Source organism: Stegastes partitus, unplaced genomic scaffold (assembly GCF_000690725.1).
Source record: "Stegastes partitus isolate 25-593 unplaced genomic scaffold, Stegastes_partitus-1.0.2 Scaffold837, whole genome shotgun sequence".
In the NCBI taxonomy this organism is placed as follows: Eukaryota; Metazoa; Chordata; class Actinopteri; family Pomacentridae; genus Stegastes; species Stegastes partitus.
In genome coordinates, this window is record NW_007578568.1 from 169,662 (window position 1) to 191,375 (window position 21,714).

Here is a 21,714-nt window from a genome sequence, read left to right on the forward strand (position 1 = left end):
AGGTGTTCTACAGGTGTTCTGTAGGTGCTTTGTAGGTGTTCTGTAGGTGTTGTTTTGGTTTCTTCTGAAGCAGCAACCCACTGACCTTTGACCACCAGGGCGGCTGAGGTTTCACTGGATCCAGCCTTGTTGACGGCTTTACATTTGTACGCTCCAGAGTCTGACAGCTTCAGTGTGGGAACTCTGAGCAGGCAACTGTTATCACTGAAAGAGATCTCATAGTTGGGTCCGCTCTGGACCTCCTCTCCATCGTGGTACCATGAGATGGTGAAAGGAGGGGAGCCCGACACTTTACACTCCATCTCTCCAGCCTGTCCAACGACCGTGTGGCAGTCCTTCAGCTTCCTGGAGAACGTTGGAGGAATGGTCTTATCTGTTGGGATGGAAAGCAGTTAGCAGGCACCAGGACCAATGCAGCTGTAAAAGCAAATCACTTAAAAGGCCTGGGCGTGAGTCCTCAGTGTTTTTGGTATCGACAGAAAGCTCTGGCATCAAGTGTCCAGATTAACCCTCTGAACCCAAAATCCTGCCGGCAACTTTGACAGGCTTCTTTCCTTTCTAAAAGTCATTCAAATTTAGCAGCCAAAAGCAGAAAAACAAAAAGAATCATCAGATTTTCAACTTTCCAAAAGTCCCAGAATGCACCATGTAAACATTCAAGTGGAGACACTTGAAAAAATGTCACACGTTGACATGTTGATTCAAGGTTTTCTACATTTTCTGAAAAAATAAATAATGAAAGAACGTTTCTTTTCTCTGGTTTCCGTTGTTCTGAGTCCTGCTGACAGAAGACGTCTCTGAGTTCTCTCCTTCATGTGGTTCTGGTTCCACAGAGCTGCTGGACTTTATGATGCAGAGACACATGAACCTCAGTGAAGGAACATGTGGGGTTTAGAGGACTAACACACTTGGTAACATCGGCAAGGTTTTTGTATTTAAAGACATTCTCTTGTCATAAATGTGACATATAAAACATGTTCCTATTGTCCAAAGTAGGCATCAAACAAAAACAACCAAATAATCCCTTTGGAACTCAACTATTTTAGCACTAACTTGACCATTTCCAAACATGCCCAGTACCAGTCAGTCAGGTAGGAAGAGGACAACAAACCTAAGACAGTGAGGTTAATTTTACTCAGGTCCTTCCCGACTTCGTTCATAACCTCAAACGTATACTCTCCGGAGTCCATTTTCTCAGCAGAGAGCACATTCAGGCTGGAAATCATCCTAGAGAAAGAGATTTTGTATTTCCTCCCAGAGGCCAGCTCAACACCATCTTTGAACCACTTGGGTACGAGCTCCGGGGTTCCACACACTTTGACCTCCAGGGCGGCCATGTCGCCGGCCGTGACGCTCAGAGTGTCGGGTTTGTCCACGATCTTAGCGGGTTCTGGAATCAACAGAGAAGGACAAGCACATGTGTTTAATCAAACCTGTAGGGGAAGGCTGAACAAACAAAACTGCCAGAGAAAGAGAGAATTATATGATTACAAACCTAGAACAGTCAAGTTAGCGAAACACTCCACACTCCCAGCATCGTTTCTGAGTTGGCAGGTGTATCTGCCTGCCGTGGTGGCATCGGCCTTAAACACTTTAAGTGCGAGCTTGTTGTTCTCAAAGGTGATTTTCCTGTTGTCACCGTCCCTGAGAATGTGATCCTTGTCTTGAACCCAGGACACAGTAATGGGTTCAGAGCCTTTAACGGTGGCCACAAGGGTCACCTCCTCTCCCAGAATCACTGTCATGTTTGACAGTTTCTTCACAAATGACGGCGGCTCTGAAGAGAGGAGACAAACAGCGCAAAAGGGAAAGTCAGCAAGGTGACAAGGTAATCTGAAAATCTAATATTTTGGATTTTCATTCGCAATTCTACTGACCTCTGAGTTTAACTGACGACTGGCAGGTGTCACTTCCTACACTGTTTGACACTTTGCATTCGTATTCACCGGCGTCTGAAGCCTCTATTCCAATGACATGCAGCGTGGCCGAACTGCCCTCGCTCACCATCTTATACTTCCTGCTCTCCATCAGAGGTTTTCTGTCTTTGAACCAGGTGATCTGGAACGGAGCTGTTCCGCTCATCTCGCAGTACAAACTAACGTCCTTACCCTTCAACCCTTCAACAGGCTGAGGGACTTTGACAAAAGATGGGGGGTCTACAAAAAGATCAGGAAACTGTTACAGAAGCAAACACAAGGAAAATAGTCCCTGACTGCATCTTAAAGCTGAAAGCCGTAACAGAGGGTCAAAGCCCACAGCGAAGATCACGGAGTAACGATGGCACGTGTGTGGAGGTGCAGCGAAAAAAGGAAGATTTGCTGTGAAGTCTGGTGGAGCTTCAGCCGAGACGGCAGAACGGATGTGGACTTTGTCGAAGCTACAACTAAGATGGTGGAAACTTAAGAACAGGTTGGAGCAACAGTCCATATGGGCGAGTTGTAACTACAGTCAAAAGGTGAGAAGTTTAAAGGCTGTTGAAAACTACAACTGAAATTGCAGAACTGATGTGGAATTTGTCCGAAAAACAATTAAGATGGTGGCAGTGTTGGGAAGAGTGTTGGAAGCACAGCGCAGAAGGAGGCGCTGTTGGAATTTGTTTGACTAACACTTAAAATATTGTTAGAAGTTGAACTAATACGATGGAAGCTTTGGGAACACTTGCTGTCGCCTGACCTCAACTCAACAAGCTAAATACTGAAATTTGAACCAACTTTTTGGTTTCAGATTTGAAGGTGGGTTCATATGATTATTGTTATCATTATTGTTAGCAAAGTTTTCCAACAAAATAATCCCAAGATAGCAGAAGTGATGTGAAATTTGTTAGAACTTTAACTAAAATGGTATTTTATGTTGACAAGATGTTGGAACTGAGCTGAGGTAGTGAGTCGCTGTGGAAGGCTGGTGGAACTGCAGCGAACCGTTTTAGAAAAGGGATGATTGTGCTTTCTCAGATTTTTGGGATAGGTTGCTGGAAGCATAGTCCAGATGGAGGACTTGTCAATAATCTGCTGGAACGCCAGTGAAGATGGGAAATTGTTGTGGGAGGTTGTGGCAACTACAGCAAAGACACTGGAAGTTTTGGGAATGTAACCATTGTACATTATCAATGTCCCGATTTGGGAAGTCTGTCTTATCAAATGATTTAAGTTTCAGATGGTCGACTTCTAAAAGCAGCTACTGATCAGACGGTGGAGCTGAGGACGGTGGTTCAAACAGTGGTTCAGAGGATCCAGCAGGTTGTTGGGCTGTGGGGCAGATGTGTGGGATGCACTATGTGAAATATGTTTTGCTGAAAACGTTTCTCCACAGCAGAAAAACGAAACCAAGAGTCGACAGTCCTCCACCAAAGGCCAGAGACATGAAGGACTTGTTACGGAAATCAGCTTTAAGCAGCAGAACAGGACTAAAACGTTAACAACACACTGAGGAGCCAGTGCATCAGATAATCACACCATGAATAACAACGGAGATTTAGGAAGTACCTTTAACGGTAAGTGTGGTGCTGCAGCTGACACTGCCAGCATCATTCTGAGCTTCACAGGTGTAAACTCCATCATCATCAAAGCTGGCCGAGAGCAGCTCCAAGACTGCTACCAAGTCAGCAAATGACATCCTGTAGTTGCCCCCATCGGTGACCTTGGTGTCGTGTTTGTACCAGGTCATGTTCAGGGGGGCAGTGCCGCTGACTTTGCACTCCAGACGGAGTGACTCACCCTGCTTCACAAACTTAACGGCAGGGAGTTTCAGCACAAATTCAGGTGGTTCTGGAAAGGCCAAAACACAGACATGTTAGCAGCTGGAAGCAAATAGGAACACTTCAGACAGCTGGTTAAGGCAGGCAGGAGCTGACGGTGATGGTTAGCGGCTGAGGCAGGACGCTGTGGAAATGTAGCTGCAACACAATGACCACAAACAGTCCCTGAGGAGAAGCAGTGGAAAAGCTTCACGTAGTCATCAAAGCGAAGCTGGAAACGTGTGAGAGAATCACTCGTTTTAAGCAGCGATGCAGATGTGAGACGAACACAGCCACACAAGATTTGATTTATAAGCTGTAAATCGAACCTTTGACCGCCAAGTCTGCACTGCAGCGTACAGAGCCAGCGTCGTTGCTGACTTGACAAGAGTAAACTCCGCTCTGAGTGACCGCCACTGAGTAGAGCTCTAAGAAGCAGGACAGGCCGTCCAGCCCTGTGAAACACGTCGGCCCAGTCATGAGCTCCGTGTCCTCCTTGAACCATTTGACCGTGAATGGAGGAGTTCCCTTAAACGTGGCTTTGAAGCGAACGGTGGCATTGGGTAGAGCTGCCTGGGACTCAGGCAGCATCACAAAGCTGGGAGGTTCTGAAGACAACAAGACGAACGAGGTTAAAGAGCTACTCACCTGTGGTTCAGGGCTACAATCATGTGGAAGAGCGCCGTCTAACCTTTGACCATCAAGGATCCGCTGCATTCACAGCTTCCTGCTGCGTTGGTAAGTTTGCACTTGTAGGATCCTGCGTCGGACCGTTCTAGCTGCTCCACTTCAACGGACACAGAATTGTCCTGCTGAATGAGCTTGTGTTTCACACCACTAGAGATTTTAGTGCCATTTTTCTGCCATTCCACAGAGATGGGCAGGGAGCCAGATATTTTACAACATATCTGAACAAAAGAGCCCAAAATCTCCTGCATGTCTGCCAGAGGTTTGATGAAGCTCGGGGGAATCACTTGTTCTATTACCAAGACAACAGTGAGAAAGTCATTAAAACCTGGTCAGCATGTCATTAAAGCAACACAGCGGCTCAATGTTCATCACACCGACCTAACACGATCACTTTGACTTTGCAGGTGCAGCTGCTGATGTGGTTTGCCACCTCGAAGACGTACTCTCCTTCATCCTCTCTCTGTGCAGTCTGAATCTTCAGGCTGCTGATGCTGTTTTCAAAGATCAGCTTGTGCTGCCTGATGGACTGAAGCTCTCTGCCATCCTTCATCCACTTTACCCTGAGCTCAGGTGAGCCTGTTACCTTACAGTCCAGACTGACTGGATCTCCGACCGACACCTTTATTAGCTCAGGTTTCTCTATGATCTGAGGAGGCTCTACAATGAAAATAAAATCAACAGTTCATCACCTTCCTTTCCAGGTTAAGACCTGAAACAGATTTTACAGCAATGACCAGTTAAGCACCGGTTACCTTGCACCACGAGGGTGGCAAAGCACTTGTCCTGCCCCGCCTCATTCGCCACCTGGCAGGTGTATTTCCCACCGTGTGTCACCTCACAGGCAGGAATCCTGAGAGTGGCCACATTGTTCTCAAATGTTCTCACAATCTTTGGGTCGTCCAAAATCCAGCTCTCATCTTTCTGCCACTGTACAGAGAGCGTGGGCGAGCCCTGAACAACACACTGGAACTCTGCCACTGTGCCCAGAACGGTGGCAGCGTTCTCGATTCTCTTGGTAAAAGACGGTGGCTCTATCAGAAAAACAATGACATTTAGAGTAAATGGTCAAGTTTGACCTCAGGGAGAGACACCTGGATTTGTGATGGTGATGGGACCGACCTTTGAGGCTGAGCGTAGTCTTACAGGTACAGCTGCCCACCTCGTTAGCAGCAGTACACTGATATTGACCCACATCCACGGCGTCACATCTGTGCACCTGGAGAGCCACCGTGCCGTTTAACTGGGAGAAGCCATGTTTAGCACTGGGCTTGATCTCCTTCACATCTTTATGCCATGTGATCTCAAACGGACCCGTCCCAGCAACCTGACACTCAAAGCTTGCACCGGCTCCCTTCACAACATCAGCCGGAGCCAGCTCCCTAATGAATGATGGCGGTTCTGAGATGAAGAGAAAACAAACCATCACATTTCTCAAAAGTTAATTCTGCTCCAAAGACACAGGATGTTGTGGATTCCAACAGGTTCAGGTCCTTGCAGCTTCATCTCCTGAGCCAACCGCTGCTTTAGGGCAATTACAAACAAAACTGTTTTTGTAGGAATCTAACATTAAAACTCTTAACTGAAGTCAATAAAACGCTTTCCTCAGCAGGAACTTGAGGGATGTTTGAGGGTGGTCTGAATCGCTGAGCTTGTTCCGACCCTGCAGAACCTCTTTCAGAGCCGTTCTCACTGTGGGTGCCTGCTATGGTCCACAGAACTGCTAAGTGGAAAAAACTGCCACGTGGGCCTCTACATAAAATTATGTATGAAGCAACGTATCGGCAACAGATAATTCAACTACAGCAATAATTTAAAAGTTGTTTGATAGCGTATCTTTTACATGCACTAGACACAAGCTGCTATGGAAGCATGAAAAGGTAAAGTCTGGCTGCAAACTCTGAGCTGCTGCCCTCCAGGGTTAACAAACGGCCAGTCACATCCCTGATGGTGCTGTTCAGCCTCCACTACCGAGTCTACCGAGGTCTGCTGGTCCCTGAACAAACAGGTGGGCAAATTCACAGTGACTTCGGTAAGTTGAAAATAAACTGTTAAATAGAGAAAAACAACGAGCTGACTCATCTTGATTGCAAATACTTCATTGACAAAGATCAATAATCAACAAAGGACTGAAACTAAACCTGTTACTGTGGTAATCTTTTCAGCTCTAATATCCGTCACCAAACCAAACCTCCACCGTGTCCATAGACCCGCAGTTACCTCCACAGACTACAATTTGTGGTCGTTTTGGAGGCTGTTGCTGTAAACGTTTGAACCAACTGGAGTCAGACCTCTAGTTCCTGCCGTGGAAAGCTGATAAATACCAACACAGGTACTGGTTCATCTAGGAAAGGTTCCCTCTTCCCTGTTTGGGAAACCCCTGCCCCCACATCCTGTCCTCTGACCAACTGACCTTTGACTTTGAGCTCCATGCTGCAGCTTTCACTGCCGGCCTCATTGCGAGCCTCGCAGTAGTAAAGTCCGCTGTCTTTGGTTTCAGCCCCACAGACTTCCAGAGTGGCCACTGAGTTATCAAAGGCCATCCTGTGGCGGTCGCTGGCGCTGATCTCAGCGCCTTCCCTGAACCAGTAGATGTCTATCTCAGGTGTGCCAGTCACCTGACACTCAAACACTTTGCCCTGACCAGGACGCACCACGGACACTCGCGCTGGTGTCCGAGTGAACTTTGGAGGCACTAATGAATGAAACAACAGATGAACCGTCAGATAAATGAAGAGCAGCCTACTTTAACAATTTGAATGTTTCCAACCAAATGTTGCTTAAACTTGAAGCAAAGTCCTGCTTGTCTTGTCGCTCTTTGCACGTGGTTTGGACACCTGCAAAGAGCGACAGCAGGAGTGTGACGGTCTGAAAACAGGCAGCTGCAGAAAGCGCAGACCAGAGACCAGATGAGACACACTCAGTAACTCAGTTTCATACAAAAAGATAACCTTTGACAAACAGCGTTGCCTGGCACGAAGCAGAGCCCACGTCATTCTGTATTTCACAGACATAGTCTCCAGAGTCGGAGGTTTTGGCAAAGAAGAGCTCCAGAGAGCTGGAGGTGTTGTCTTTAACCACAGAGCAGTCGGCACTGGACGAAACCTCCTTCTGGTTTTTAAACCATTTGATGGTCAGCGGCGGCGTGCCAGAAACCAGCACGTTAAACTGGACCTTTGATCCAGGCAAAACATTCATGGATTCAGGCTTTTCAAGAATACACGGTGGTTCTGTAGGTGGACAAAACCCAACACTTCTTTTATAACATATACAGCGTCATTGTGCCTAAGATGCAACAAGGTGCTGAGGATGTGAGATCTAACCTTTAACAAACAAGATCCCAGAGCACTGGACGGTCCCTGCTCGGTTTGTAGCGATGCAGGTGTAACTGCCGCTGTTTTTAGTGTCAAGATCAGAGATTTCCAGAAAAGCCACATTCTCAAAGAAGGTGCATTTGTGTTTGTGGTCAGTCTGGATCTCTGCCTCATCTTTGTACCACTGTACTGTTATGGGCAGGGAGCCAGACACCAGGCACTCCAGATGAGCGAAGGATCCTTTGATTCCTTCTGTCTGCTTCAGCTTTCTTGTGAAAGACGGAGGAATTATTTGATCTAACACAGATAACAGAAAAACAGAAGTGAGCATCAATGAAATTATATTTCATTTTAAATTCTCTGCTTCACATTGAGAACTGACCGAGAACAGTGAGCGTGGCCTCGCAAGAACTCTGACCGACGTCATTAGAAACCTCAAAGACGTATTCACCACCATCACTTTTCTCGGTTTTAATAATCTTGAGCACAGAGCTGCTGTCTGTGCTCTGTACTTTATATCTCTGGCTTGACGTCAGCTCCTTGCCGGCCTTTAGCCATCTGGCCTTCAGTGGCTTTGTGCCCGAGAACCTGGCCTCCAACGTTCCCGGATCCCCCTGAGTCACACTGATGGACTTTGCCTCTTCTGTGACCTTAGCTGGTTCTGAGGTGTCAAACAAAACAGTCAGCAAAGAGCCTCAAAGCTGAACCAAGAATGTAAGATTTCAAAGATGCATTTGGTCCTTATCAACTTGTGAAGTCATAAAATGATGTGAAATGATTTCTCCCGGACTGGCGACCTGTCCAGGTGTCCCCTGCCTTCACCCTGAGTCGGCTGGGATAGGCTCCGCCCCCCACGACCCTAGTGAGGATTAAGGTGTAGAGATAATGGATGGATGGATGATTTCTCCCGTGTCAGTGTTTATGGGTGAGCGGTTCGACAGCTGTCAAGTCATGTCGTGTGTTTGCTGTTTTCTACTGCAGAAACTTGTCGTCCAAATCTTTGTGTGCACTACAACCACGAGAACCATTCCTTGGAGAACGTCTCTAACCTCACCATCAACATCAACTTCTCCATATTTTCCAGCAGAACAAACCTCCACTGGTCTGTTCCCTACATCGCTATGTCCACTTTGTTCTGGTCTCTGAGTTGATGTCGGAGCTGTTGGATTCTACAGTGGACTCAGAAAGACTGAAAGGAAAGATGAGGAGGCCAATCCTCTACATCCTGGAGGTGTTGGTGCCACCTCGAGGTCCTGCAGTGGGACGACGCCTTGTGTTGGCTGTTAAAAGTTGGAGTACGAAACTTTTACATATAGATAAGTGTCTGTTGCCTTCAAGCCAAACAAGCTGACACAGTGGTGGTTGAGCCTATCAGATGCACGGGAATCTTTCCATATTTCACAGTGCCAGTGTAGTAAATCTGGTGTCCGTGGTGACAAGTAGTGTGGCGATAATGACTGGTTTGCCAGTGTTACCGTAGCAACAGAGACGGAGCTACAGCAGCTGAAAAAAAAAAACCTAAAAGCATCCACAGCCTGACAAACACAGACGGTGAGGAACACATCTACAGTGTTTGTGTAATTCTGCTCACTGCCAGAAGAGGGCGACAGAACTGGACATGTAGTTGGTGTTTAAATGCGTGACTTCCTTCACAAGTTGATAAAGTTGGTGGCACCATCGTTCGGAGTCCAAACCAAAGCGAGCCGTCAGGTATCTGAACCAACCTTTGACTGTCAGCACAGCAGAGCAGGTCTGGCTGCCGGCCTGGTTCTGGGCCTGACACGAGTATTTGCCTCCATGTTTGCTCTGCAGGTTGGTGATGTGCAGCAGAGCCGTCTGGTTCTCATATGTAATCTGAATGTGTTCAGCCTCTTTGAGCTCGTGGTTGTCTTTCAGCCAGGACAGAGTCATGGGCTCAGAGCCCTTCAGATTGCACTGCAGAGAAACTTCGCTGCCCACCAGCGAGCTCAGGTTCTCCAGCTTTCGCACAAATGAGGGCGGCTCTACAAGGAATACGTTCAACGTTAACATCGGCGCTGTAGACTCAGACTCTGTGCTCTAGCTTTGTGAGGCTGTCCACATACTGACCTAAAATATAGCTTTCTGAAATAGCAAATAAGAAGTCGATGAAAAGATAAATCAACAGCATCTAAACCAACCTTTCAGTGTCATTTGACAGTCACATGAGGTCTGTCCCACTTCGTTCTCAACAGTGCACCGGTACAAACCCACGTCTCCGGCCTCCACTGCCAGCACCTGCAGGGCCACCAGGTCGTCTTTCACAGTGATCCTGTGTCTTTTGTCGTTTCTAATCACTTTTGTGTTTTTGTAAAATGACACAGTGAAAGGAGCAGAACCAGAAACCTGGCACTCCAGCATCATCTCAGAACCTTTCACCACATCTTTGGGCTCCAAGCTACGCACAAACACTGGTGGTTCTAGAGAGAAAACAGCAGTTATGTAAGCACTTGACACGACACGACAAATAATGATGAACAGAATGCTGTTGTGAATCATTTTCAATTTTGATCTTGTGATTTCCCTGGAGAGGCCACAATAAAAGTCTCAGAACTGAAATGTGCAGGAATTAAACGGCTGAAAAGCAGATTATCCCGACTGAACCTGAACTACACCAACCTTTGACTGTAACTGTGCTGCTGCATCGATCGTTTCCAGCCTCGCTTGAAGCCAAACACACATAATCTCCACTGTCCTCTACTGCGCACTTGACTATCTCCAGAGCTGCCACTAAGTCGATGGAGCTCATCGAGTATTTCAGACCGGAGCTGATCTCCATCTCATCCTTAAACCACTTGAAGCTGATGACGGGGCTGCCCGTCACTTTGCACTCCAGCCTGATGGAGTCGCTGCTGGTGACGAGTTTGGTCGCCTCAAGCTTCCTCACAAACACCGGAGGTTCTGAGAGAAGAGGTTAACATTCATTACCAGGCAGAAGACATGATGTTAGTATCATACTGATGTCACTGAGACGTGCAGCTGCACACGAAGCTGAAGACAGCACCTTTCACAAAGAGGACTGCAGTGCAGTCCACCTTCCCAGCATCGTTGGACACCTGGCAGGTGTATTTAGCTGAATCACTGGGTTTCACAGAGTGGAGCTCCAAAGAGCTCGAAGAGGCGTCTTTCTTTATGAAGTAAGAGCCTCCAGTTGTAATCTCTTTCTCCTCTCTGAACCACTTCACAGCCAGAGGAAGGGTCCCAGTGAAGGCTGCTCTGAGGGACACGGTGGCTCCGGGTATAACATCCTGCTGGTCTGGTTTCACTGTGAACACTGGGGGCTCTGCAGGCCATCAACAACAAATTTGCATTTCATGTTAGCATGAAATCATTCAAGGATTCACACAATAAACAGAAGCACAGAATAAGCCAAGCACGCGTGACCTTTGACATAGAGGGTGCCGCTGGTTTCTTTAAAGCCGGCTGAGTTGTTGGCTCTGCATGTGTAAACTCCAGAGTCTGCCTTTTCCAGCCGAGCGATTCTCAGCACAGCAGAACTATCTTTGAATTCAGGCTGGAATTTGACTCCAGAAACAATCTCCTGGTCATCTCTGAACCAAGTTATGGTCATGGGTTGGGACCCAGACACCTTGCAATCCATGGAGACATCATTACCAACATTCCCATCAACTCTTTTCAGGGACTTGGTGAAAGTTGGAGGCATTATCCGATCTGGTTGTTGAAGAAAAAACATCTCATGCATTAACACAGACTCATACGGTTCAATCCAAAAGCAAAAGACACTGCGAGCCCAGTCTGTACTGACAACATGTTGGCTATAAGAGTGTAGTTTAATGGACGGCATGTCCACAAACGTGAAAACAGTCGGGAAGTATTTTAATTAGAAACAACATCTTCGAGTTTTGGAAGTTAGTAATTAAGACTTTGCATCTTTTCATCATTTACAAAAGCTAAAGAAGCAGAAACCAGGAGCTGACCTAACACCGTGACTGAGCAGGTGCACTGGTCTTTCCCAACTTTATTGGACACTTCCATCTTGTACTCTGAAGTGTCTCCCTTTTCTGCTGTGAGAATCTTCATGGTGGCAATATTGTCCTTCAGAGTCATCTTATATTTACGGCCAGCGATCATCTCCTTGCCGTCTTTAAACCACTTCACTTTGAGCTCGGGGCTTCCAGAGATGGTGCACTCCAGCGTGGCCGAATCGCCTGCCGTCACACTGATGGACTCTGCAGGTTCTACAATTCTGGCAGGTTCTGGGATAAGACAGACCCGTTAGTTATTAAGATAAAGAGTTTAGGAGCTACATATGTACAAGCATCTCCGCATGAAAGATCTGACCTTGCACAGTCAGGGTGGCTTCACATTTCTGTTGCCCAGCCTCGTTTACTGCTTGGCACGAATACTTGCCGCCGTGGCCGATGGCCACTGTTGTTATTGACAAGCTAGCAACACCGTGCTCAAACAGCATCTTGATGTTTGGATCATCATCTCTGAGGATGTCAGAGTCCTTCATCCATTTCACTGTGATGGGAGCTGAGCCTTTCAGGGTTCCCTGCAGTTTTACTGTGTTTCCCAACACCGCAGTAACACTCTCAACCCTCTTTAGGAAAGTCGGCGGCTCTACGAAAGCACACTACCAGTTAAAAATGGAGTCTGAAGCACAACATTAAAGCCAAATCAGGCCCAGGTTACTGACCTTTAAGTTTAGCCGAGGCCTTAGTGGTGACTTTCCCCACATCGTTGGATACGACACACTGATAATCTCCAATATCTGCACTTTCAAATGTCTGAATCTCCAGCCTCGACACCGAGTCTTGGGAGATTATTGTATATTTCTGGTCACCTGTAATGGTTTTCTTATTTTTTAACCAGCTGATTTCAAAAGGAGCTGTTCCTGTGATCTCACACTCCAGCTGAGCTGCTGCTCCCTTCACAGCCTCCACCGTCTGCAGCTCCTTTCTAATGGATGGCGGCTCTGGATGTCACAAAGTGTGTGCAATTAATACCAAAGGTTTGCTGAACGTAACAGTCAGTGCAAAGCAAAACCAAGAGTGGACAAACCTTTCACAGCTATGAGTGTGCTGCAGCTCTCGCTGCCGGCATTATTTGACACCTCGCAGGTGTAGCTGCCGCTGTCCGTGACTACAAGGCTCATTATCTCCACAGTGGCAACTCCATTCTTGAAAGAGATTTTGTGTTTGTCTCCATCACTAAGCTCTCTCTCATTCCAGAACCAGTGGATGTGAAGTTCAGGCGATCCCTTCACGGTGCACTGTAAGCGTGCCGCTATGCCCTGCTTCCATGTTATCTTAGGTTCCATTTTCTTGACAAACGAAGGCGGCTCTGAAAAAGTGTTTAATTCAAAAACACCAAGGTTTTCACACATTATGAAAGAGAGACAGAGAATAGCAAAAAGACTGAGCTAGAAGAAAGAAATGCAAAACACAAGGTAAGTGGACAGCAGTGCAAAGTGTTAGCATCAGCTTGCAGTTGTCAGCAAAAACCCACTAGCTCATTTCTATGTTTTGATCTACGACAACGGAAAGATCGCCTTTAAGATCTTACCTTGAACAGTTACCACAGCCTCACAGGAGGAGCTCCCAGCCTCGTTTGTGGCTGTGCACACATATTTCCCAGAGTCCTTCAGTTTGGACTTGGGGATCTCTAGAACAGCAACCTTGTCCTCAAAGGACAGTTTACACTCCATGCTCTGGTGGACTTTTTTGCCATCCCTGGTCCAGGTGACGGTCACACCAGTGTCCTCATCCACCTGGCACTCCAGCCTCAGCGGGTCATTGACAGCAGCTGACGCCGGGTCAATGCTCTTAACAAAGCTGGGCCTGTTGATAACCGTGAGCTCTGTGGTAAAGGTAGCTGTGCCAACACTGTTGGAGGCCTTGCACAGGTACACGCCCTGATCAGTCAGCTCAAGGCTGGTAATGTGAAGGGAATACTTGTTCTTTTCACATTTCATGACATAGTTCCCTTCAGAGGAGACAGCTATGTTGTCCTTGTGCCAGACAACGTCCATGGGTGAGGATCCAGTGAGCGAGCACTGGAACACAGCTGTTTTCCCCACATACAAAGTCATTGGGTCTGGTTTTGAAACAAACACAGGCGGGTACATCTCTATGGAGAGCAGGTAGAACATACAAAGAGGTGAACAAGGTTTAAAAGGTGGGAAAAATACACCAACATCAGAATTAAACTGATCGATGTGTGTTTAAATAAGTGACACCAGAGTCCACAGAGCAGCACAACGGTTCAGGTGAAACACAGTACGTATATAATTCTCTCTCTCTCTCCAACACAAACAAGTGCAGCGATAATTTAAGGAAAGTCCCGATGGGGTCTTACCGGTGACGGCGAGCGAGGCGGTGCAGCTGGCGGTGCCGTGCTGGTTTGAAGCCTTGCAGCTGTATTCGCTGCTGTCGGCTTTGACCGGATTCAGGAGCTCCAGAGAAGAACCAGCATGGTGGCTGAGGATCCGATACTTCTCACTCTGTCGGATCTCAACGCTGGATTTGTACCATTTGAAGGTCACGCCCGGGGCATCCTCAATCTCACACTCGAACTTGGCGTGGCCACCGACGTTTATCTCCAGAGGCGTGATTTTCTTTCTGAACACAGGTGGCACTGCGGCACACGCAGACAAAGTAAAAGGTAAGTGTTAGTAAAGCACACTACTGATGCACTTGTAAAAACTGTGACTTATCAGGAACAGGAATGGTGGAATGTGCAGCAATGGTGGAAGGCAAGTCAGGAGTGACTGTGGAGGAGAAATGAGCACGAACAGTAGCCCCATGGTTTCGCAAAAAGCTGCCTGACAGACGATGCAAATCATGGGGCTAGCATTCAGCTAAAGGGAGAAGAAACAAAGAGTTTGTGAAGGATGAAGCAATGTCAGACTGAAGGCCTGAAAGCATGCAGAGACACTGGAGAGGTGGAGAGCATGGACCTGAAGGAACACCACAGATCATGGATTCAAAACAGAGGAACCTGTGCAACTGACACGCCAAAGTAATCAGACCATGACGGCGTCCTAAAGACCAGGACCATGACAACCACTGCAGGAAGATGCCTCTTGGCTGCATGGTTGTGACAGTTCTGGCCTTCAGGTAGCTGCTAACCATCAAGTGATGTGGAACAAACAAGACACGGTGAGTTAGTGGCATCTGCTGCCCTGCTGTGGCTGCTCATGCTGAGCTATGAAATGGAGATAGAAACCAAAGTGACAATACTTGTGAGGATTTGAATGAACCATTCGATGTGAGTGATTAGTGGCTCTCAGAGAAAATGGATGAATGAATGAATGAGACATTGAATGTTCCTGTTGTCAAACCTCTTGAGGCCACAGTGAGTCTTGAAGATGTCGTGGTCCTGCCGGCTTCATTCTCAGCCTCACAGACAAACTCTCCTTGATGTCTCTCCTTGACAACTTTGCTGATTACCAGTGTGTATGTGTCGTGATCTTTACAACACTTGAACTCTTTGCCAGATTTCACCAATTGGCCGTTGAAAAACCAGTTTATCTTTGTGACATACTTTATGGTTGTACTAAATGTAGCTTCACTACCTTCTTCTATGGATAGGTTTTGGAGGGAGCTGACTATGACAGGGTGTTCTCTCTGCTCTGGCCTGGACACAGTGATCTCCTCTTTGAACATCTCCTCCCGGTGCTGGATGCTGATGCCTACCATCTGTTCAGTGGGGATGGTGGTGGGAGGCAGGGCAGCAGAATCAATAACTGCTCCTACATCTTTATTTTGGCTTTTCATCGTTGCTGACGTCACTTCCTGTCTGGATACCTGCACCGACTGCTCAAAAGCCATGTGAGCCTCGGTGGAGACTGTGATCTGGGATGAGATGGTCTGTTCCATCTTTGCGGCCGTGGATTCCTGAACCACAACCTGCTGCTCTGCTGCAGCGCATTCAACTGCCATTTTGGACTCAGTCTTGAGTGCGGCAGCCTGAGACGGAACAGCAGTGAAATCTACTGTGCTCTCTGAAACGCTCACCGTCTCCACCACGGATGACAGCACTTGCTTGGATCGGGCCGATGTGACCTGAACCCTCTGAGGCTTATCCAGCTGCATGGTGCCCGGCTGCTCTGAAGTCAGAACCTGGGCCTCCTGGTACACGATGGAGTGGAAAGCTGCCTGGAGTTCAGTCCTGAGGTCAGCTGTCTGAGGGTATTTGCCCTCAAAAGCCAGCGTGATCTCCAGGGGGGCACCTGTTGTTGTGATCAGGTACGTAAATATGGCCCGCTTGGGTTCTTTTTGAACCTTGACCTCCTGCACTTCTACAGGCTGCAATCTTCCAACCACGTCAGCCAGGAGCACCGGCTGGTCGCTGGCCACGGCCGACTGTAGGGCGTCCTTGAGCTGACGCCGGATATTCAGACTCGATGGTTTTGGGATCTGAATCACGAACGTCATCTCTTTTGGAAGAGCTGTGCTGTCTTTGGATTCTGGAGCCATCAGAGACAGTTTGGGCTGAGTGCTGACGGTCACTTTGGTGGACTCAGACTTGGAGATTTCCTGAGAGAGCTCACCTGTCAGCACCTGCTTCTCGTCCATCACTATGGACTGTCTGACCGACTGACCCTCCTGGATCTGAACAGCAAAGTCCTGCTCAGCTGCCTCCAGAAGGACGCTGCTCTCAGTGGAAATCTCCTTCTCCTCGATCTGGATCGGCTCAGTAGGAACTTTAGGTTCTACAGCCGCCTGGCAGGTGAATCTGTCCACAGCTGTCAGACTTTGTGTGTGAGCCTCCTCTAAGGCCTGGCTCTCTGCCACGCTGGTGACATGCATGACATTCCAGCGATCCTCCTTTTGCACCAAAGCTCGCTGCTGTTTGACGTCAGCGGCGAGCGGCGTCTCTTTTGGCAGCTGCATGGGCTGGTAGGAGAGCTGGAGGATGTTCTGAGGCCTGGGTTCTGTTCGAAGGTGCGACTGAACTCCAGCCACAGACAAGTCCAGCTCAGAGTGGTAATCTGCTATGAGCTGCCTCCTCTCCTCAGAGCTGGCTGCGTGGCTCCTTGCCTTCTCTTGTTTCTGCACTGCCACCTGCTGGTCGGGCTTCTCGATTACGAGGATGCCCTCTTTGGGCAGCACCTCCAGCGGCTGCGTCGACTGGAGGTGCAGCAGAGCGGCGGCCTCTTTCTGCGGCTCTACGGTCGTGGTGCTCGCCTTGGCCTCGAATTCTGATGTGTCCTCACACACCACAGTCCTCTGCTCGTCCTGGCTGACGGTGTGCAGCAGAGTGGGACTCTTCCGGGTTCCTGCCTGCTCTGCTGCTGGTTTCTCACAGGTGAAGCTCTTCTCAGATGGAAGGAGGTCCTGGTCTGTGATCACCTGCAGATGCAACACCTGCTCTCCTTCTACCTGTGACTGAATGGACACGGCGCTGTCCAGACTGGGCAGCTGCTGCGTGGACTCGGCCTGCAGCGTTTGCTTCTCCTCAGCCGTCAGAGCTGCTTTCATCGCTCTGTCCTGACAGAGACGAGCTGCTTCCTCAGCAGGTCTCTGCACGGAGAGCTTTGTCTCCTTAGAAAGGGTCTGCTTAGACTCGCTGACCGAGGCCATCACGGGTCGAGGCTCCTCCTTCTTCATGTCAGACCTCACAGCAGACTCTGCTGTTGCCAGTGCGGTTGTGTGTCCTTCTGTCAGCACCTGTTTCTCTGCAGACTGAGCCGAGTACAGGATCTTAACACCCTCTTTCACCTGGTAGCCCTTCTCCTGCTGTGCTTTGGGAACATCCTGCGAGTGCTCTTTCAGGATGGACAGCTGTGACTCCACCTGGTGCCCACTGACCAGATGCTTTGGTTCGGACGTTGGTCTGATGGCAGCAGACCTTCTGTCAGCTAGCGGTTCTGTGCTGACAGTACACAGAGGGGTGAGCTCCTCAGCAACAGCCGACATCACCTGGGACCCTTTTTCTCGAGCCGCCTGCAGCTCGAGGACCTCCGGGCTCTGGATGCGGTCGCAGTGCTGCTCAGTGAGGTCCTGACTCTCCTCCACAGAGGAGGTGAAGGCGGCCATGTGCAGCTGCTTGCCAGGAACAGCTGAGACCTGAGGGGGGTGAGTAGGAACCACGGAGACCCTCTCCTCCACCTCGTGGGCCTGGAGCACCGCCGCCCGCTGGGGCAGCTGCTCGCGGTGAACCGTGGCAGCAGAGATGTCCACCTCTGTCAGGGAGCCCACCTGCTCGCTGGGGATGACCTGCCGGTCCTCAGTACCGATGGTGTAGACCATCTGATCGGGCCGGTCCTGACCCGGCAAGCTGACCTGGTACAACCGAGACTCTGTCGCCTGCTCGCTCACTGAAACCTTGTAGCCCTTCTTCTGGACCACAGTCGTCTGCTCCTGCCTGCCAGAAACTGAGAAGGATTCTCTGAACACCACGAGCTCGGCGCTGCAGGTCGCCTCCCCAAACTGGTTGGAGGCTTTACAGGAGTACAAGCCGCTGTCCTCCTGCTTCACACTCTTCATGCTAATGAAGCCCGACCCGTCTGGGCTGGCTGTAATGATGCAGTTTCTGCTGGGCTGGATCTGAAAGGCCCCCTTATACCACTTCACAGCAGGAACTGGGTCCCCGTCGGCTTTGTAATGGAAGGAAACCTCTCCTCCCTCCGAGCATCTCACAGGCTGAATCTGAGCGGTGAACGTCGGAGGCTGACCTGAGACCTTAAACATCTTCTCCACCCATTTCTCTGCCTGGCTCACTTCAGGCTTCTTCACCTCCAGGTACGTGGTACAGGTCGTCTGGCCAAACCTGTTGGCAGCGGTGCACGAATACTCGCCCTCGTACTCGGAGGTGACCTGAGTGATGACCAGAGTGAACTCCTGCTTCTCCTCCAGCAGCCTGTACGCTGACGAGCTCTTTATCAGCTTCCCATTGTGAGACCACTGAACCGTGGGCTTCGGAAGTCCCGACACCCTGACGGTGAACCGAGCTGTTTCCCCGCTGATTACAGCTGCAGGAGAAAGCTGGCTCAGGAAAACTGGCTTTTCTTTTTTCTTCTCTAATGTGGAAGAATAGCGTTTGGCCTCCGGCTTGAGTTCAAGTGTTTTCGTTTTCTGTGGTAACTGGACACCAGAGCAGTAGGTTTCCTCTTGTTCCTCCACAGTGGTGATGGTGGTGCTACAACTCTCTGTCGGGAAATATTGAGCAAGACTGGTAACAATATCCAGAATAAACAAGCTCTGATATTAACAGGCAGACATTAGAGCCGTCCTTTACTACAGAACCTCTCAGGCCACTGATAGGATTAGTTCTGATCAATCAATAAGCTGATCAGCTTTGCACGGTGCAGGTGGCTGTTGACAGCAAAAAGTAAAACGGAAGCTTTGATTTTAATGTAGAAACACCTGAATGTGCGTCAGCTGACTGAGCGCCTGAGAGGAGAAGTGGTTGTACACACAGGTTCTGTTCACATGGACAGTAATGAATGTGAACCAGTTTGTAAAACCAACTTCTGCCAAGAGAAACAACCACACACTAAAAAAACCTGATTATTTGATTGATTTACTGATATTTTATTTCCCAGCGTCTATGTTGAAAATGAAGACGTGTGTTTTCCGTTTCAGTCTCTTAAAGAACAACATCGGAACCTCATACAGAAGAAAACAAATACTGATCACATCTGTTTGTTATTAAAAATTACCAAAAACTTTTTTTAAAGAGTTTTTTGTTTTTTGTTTTTAGTACCAGTCCCCAAATGAGGCAACATTTAAAAAAAAAAAGAAGTCGTGTTCACACAGACTTTACAAAGAAGTTCCTACTTGCTGGCGAAGCAGAGCTACACAATGAAATATTAGCAAAAGGAAGACAAACGGTGACAAAACAAAACCCAGCTGTTGATTCTTTGTGCTTCAGTCTCTGCTTCAAGCGCAAACAAACTATGAAGCTAAAAACATGAAATAATCTTTTGAATCTCAAATCGAAGTGAATAAATTCTTCAAACATGCATCTTTATCAAACATCATTTCATATATTTGAAATTTCTTGATTAAAGTTACTGAAAACTGCAATTATGTGATCTTATCAGGCCCAAACAGTAAAAGGCTACCGTTTGGTACTGACCCAAAATCAAGGAATGTATTTCAACTGGAACCACAAAGTTCTACAGAAGTGGCATGACCGACCTGCGTCACATGTCCGCTGCTTTCTTTTTACTAAAAACGTCTGTTTTGACAAAATGCACGTCAGCGGTTCTTGTTGCAAATTTCTTGATCATGAATCACTAAAACTGGATTTTTTTTGCATCTTGGCTCAGAAAAATGTTCCTGTTTGGTTCCGAAAAACAGCTGAAATATACAACGGGACCCAACAAGTCCAGGAACAACAGAGGCAGCGTTTAGCTGTGGTTGTCTTTAAATGTGCACTTTGATAAATGAACCCAAATGAAACGCTCAGACACGAACTTCCTGTCATCAGATGTTTTATTATATAAACTCAACCAACATGACGTCTGTACAAATAAACCACAAGTCTCTATAATCCCAGATGGTCTGAATTGGCTGATTTAAATGCTACTGATTCACCCCTAAAATTACACATATTTACAAGACATCCAAACTCAGAATTTCATCTTTAAAAAAGTTTCACAGTATTATCCATTTTCAAAATTAGTTATCTATCAAGTTCTACCTTATAATCCCACAAATAACATTGACAAGCAGCAAACGTCACACAAAAATCACAATAAAACCCAACAGAACTTCTGAGTCACCCAAAACAACTGAATAGTTTCAAGTAAGCAGAAAGACTGAAAGGTGAGACTGATCTGAGAATAAATAAGGGATTAAAATGCGTGCCGTGGCTGCTGATGCTGATTCAGGAAACTAAAGGTGTTTGAGTCATTTTCAGATTTCAGCTGATGAAACAACACATTTTAAACCAAGTGATGTGATCGCAGCACTCTGCTCATTTACGATCATTTATCAGCAGCTTCTGGCTCATTTATTGAGGCCTGATCATTTTTCAAAACAAACTCTGCAGCTTCACACAAAAAACATTCTACTTGAACAAAGTTCAAACTGAAATAATGGCTGATGTGTATTTCTCTGAATGTGCTGTGTTTGCTTCACACGCACTCCTCCTTCTAACCGCCTACCACATAATAAATTAAGGTTAAATAAAACCGACTACCACATAATAAATTAAGGTTAAATAAAACCGACTACCAGACGTTAACATTCAGCAGCAAGTGTTGCCAGAAAACAAAAGCAAATAGATTTTTCTACCAAAACTTCAATAAAACTGACAAGAAACATCATAACACTGACTGTTTTTTTCTTTTTTCTATATATATATAATTCTTTCTTGTAGCTGCTATAACAAACATTTACATGCAGTGTTTCCACCGACATGGCAGCAGGCTGCTCGCACAAAGACAACTCAGCGTTTTCTACTCTTTTGTGGCGCCTTGGGAACAAACTGCAGACAAACACTAGTTTCTAACTGATCGACCTGGAAGCTGTGTTTAGCTGAATTTATGTTTTTTCTTGCTCATCGGTTCATTAACGAGGCAGCTTGGCCGCTGTATGGTCTTTGTTTTTGGTGAAACAGTTAATTAAGGATCTTGTTTCAGACCATAATAAAGTGAACAGAATAAACAGTTTTCTGTCCGTTTGGGACAAACGGTCAACAAACAGTCAGAACTTTATCAAAGACCTGCTGAAGTGCAGTCTTTGAAAAACTACTGTTCAGGCAAATTCATGAGCTCGTGTCTGTTACAGCAACGAGAGTCAATCCGGCTGCCTTCACATGTGATCAGCAGTGCCCACGACTGGTTCATACGCTGCTGTGCACAAACTGGCCAGTGGCAGAATGCTTTCTCTGCTACTTGATGACTGTCTGGCATAATGAATACAGCATTTACAGTCATTTTTGCTGTGACTGGATTCTTTTTTTAGAGAGAAGGGGAGGCATTTGAGTAAGATACCGACTTATTAATGTGAACAAGAACTGCACTGTGAGGACAAACAGCAG

The 21,714-nt window shown here is 47.5% G+C and overlaps 1 protein-coding gene and 1 long non-coding RNA gene across 2 annotated transcripts in view; one reads left to right on the top strand and one right to left on the bottom strand.

The window, feature by feature from the left end:
- The window catches only part of ttn.2 (titin, tandem duplicate 2), a 236,644-nt gene that overhangs the window by 165,047 nt on the left and 49,883 nt on the right, over positions 1-21,714 (bottom strand). Inside the window, exons 40-65 of the mRNA XM_008292835.1 lie at positions 15,059-18,923; positions 14,074-14,352; positions 13,282-13,845; positions 12,778-13,059; positions 12,413-12,691; positions 12,055-12,336; positions 11,691-11,969; positions 11,137-11,424; positions 10,757-11,035; positions 10,372-10,653; positions 9,894-10,172; positions 9,459-9,737; positions 8,117-8,395; positions 7,744-8,031; positions 7,372-7,650; positions 6,834-7,115; positions 5,543-5,821; positions 5,176-5,454; positions 4,802-5,080; positions 4,425-4,712; positions 4,063-4,341; positions 3,483-3,764; positions 1,878-2,156; positions 1,496-1,777; positions 1,112-1,390; positions 86-373 (exon numbers count right to left, since the gene is read on the bottom strand). Coding sequence (XP_008291057.1) covers positions 86-373; positions 1,112-1,390; positions 1,496-1,777; positions 1,878-2,156; positions 3,483-3,764; positions 4,063-4,341; positions 4,425-4,712; positions 4,802-5,080; positions 5,176-5,454; positions 5,543-5,821; positions 6,834-7,115; positions 7,372-7,650; positions 7,744-8,031; positions 8,117-8,395; positions 9,459-9,737; positions 9,894-10,172; positions 10,372-10,653; positions 10,757-11,035; positions 11,137-11,424; positions 11,691-11,969; positions 12,055-12,336; positions 12,413-12,691; positions 12,778-13,059; positions 13,282-13,845; positions 14,074-14,352; positions 15,059-18,923 — 11,179 coding nt within the window. The remainder of the gene's footprint in view (positions 1-85; positions 374-1,111; positions 1,391-1,495; positions 1,778-1,877; positions 2,157-3,482; positions 3,765-4,062; positions 4,342-4,424; positions 4,713-4,801; positions 5,081-5,175; positions 5,455-5,542; positions 5,822-6,833; positions 7,116-7,371; positions 7,651-7,743; positions 8,032-8,116; positions 8,396-9,458; positions 9,738-9,893; positions 10,173-10,371; positions 10,654-10,756; positions 11,036-11,136; positions 11,425-11,690; positions 11,970-12,054; positions 12,337-12,412; positions 12,692-12,777; positions 13,060-13,281; positions 13,846-14,073; positions 14,353-15,058; positions 18,924-21,714) is intronic.
- LOC103365405 (uncharacterized) lies at positions 20,118-21,664 on the top strand. Its single transcript, XR_520606.1, has 2 exons — positions 20,118-20,852; positions 20,888-21,664. It is a non-coding gene; the product is annotated as an uncharacterized LOC103365405 (long non-coding RNA).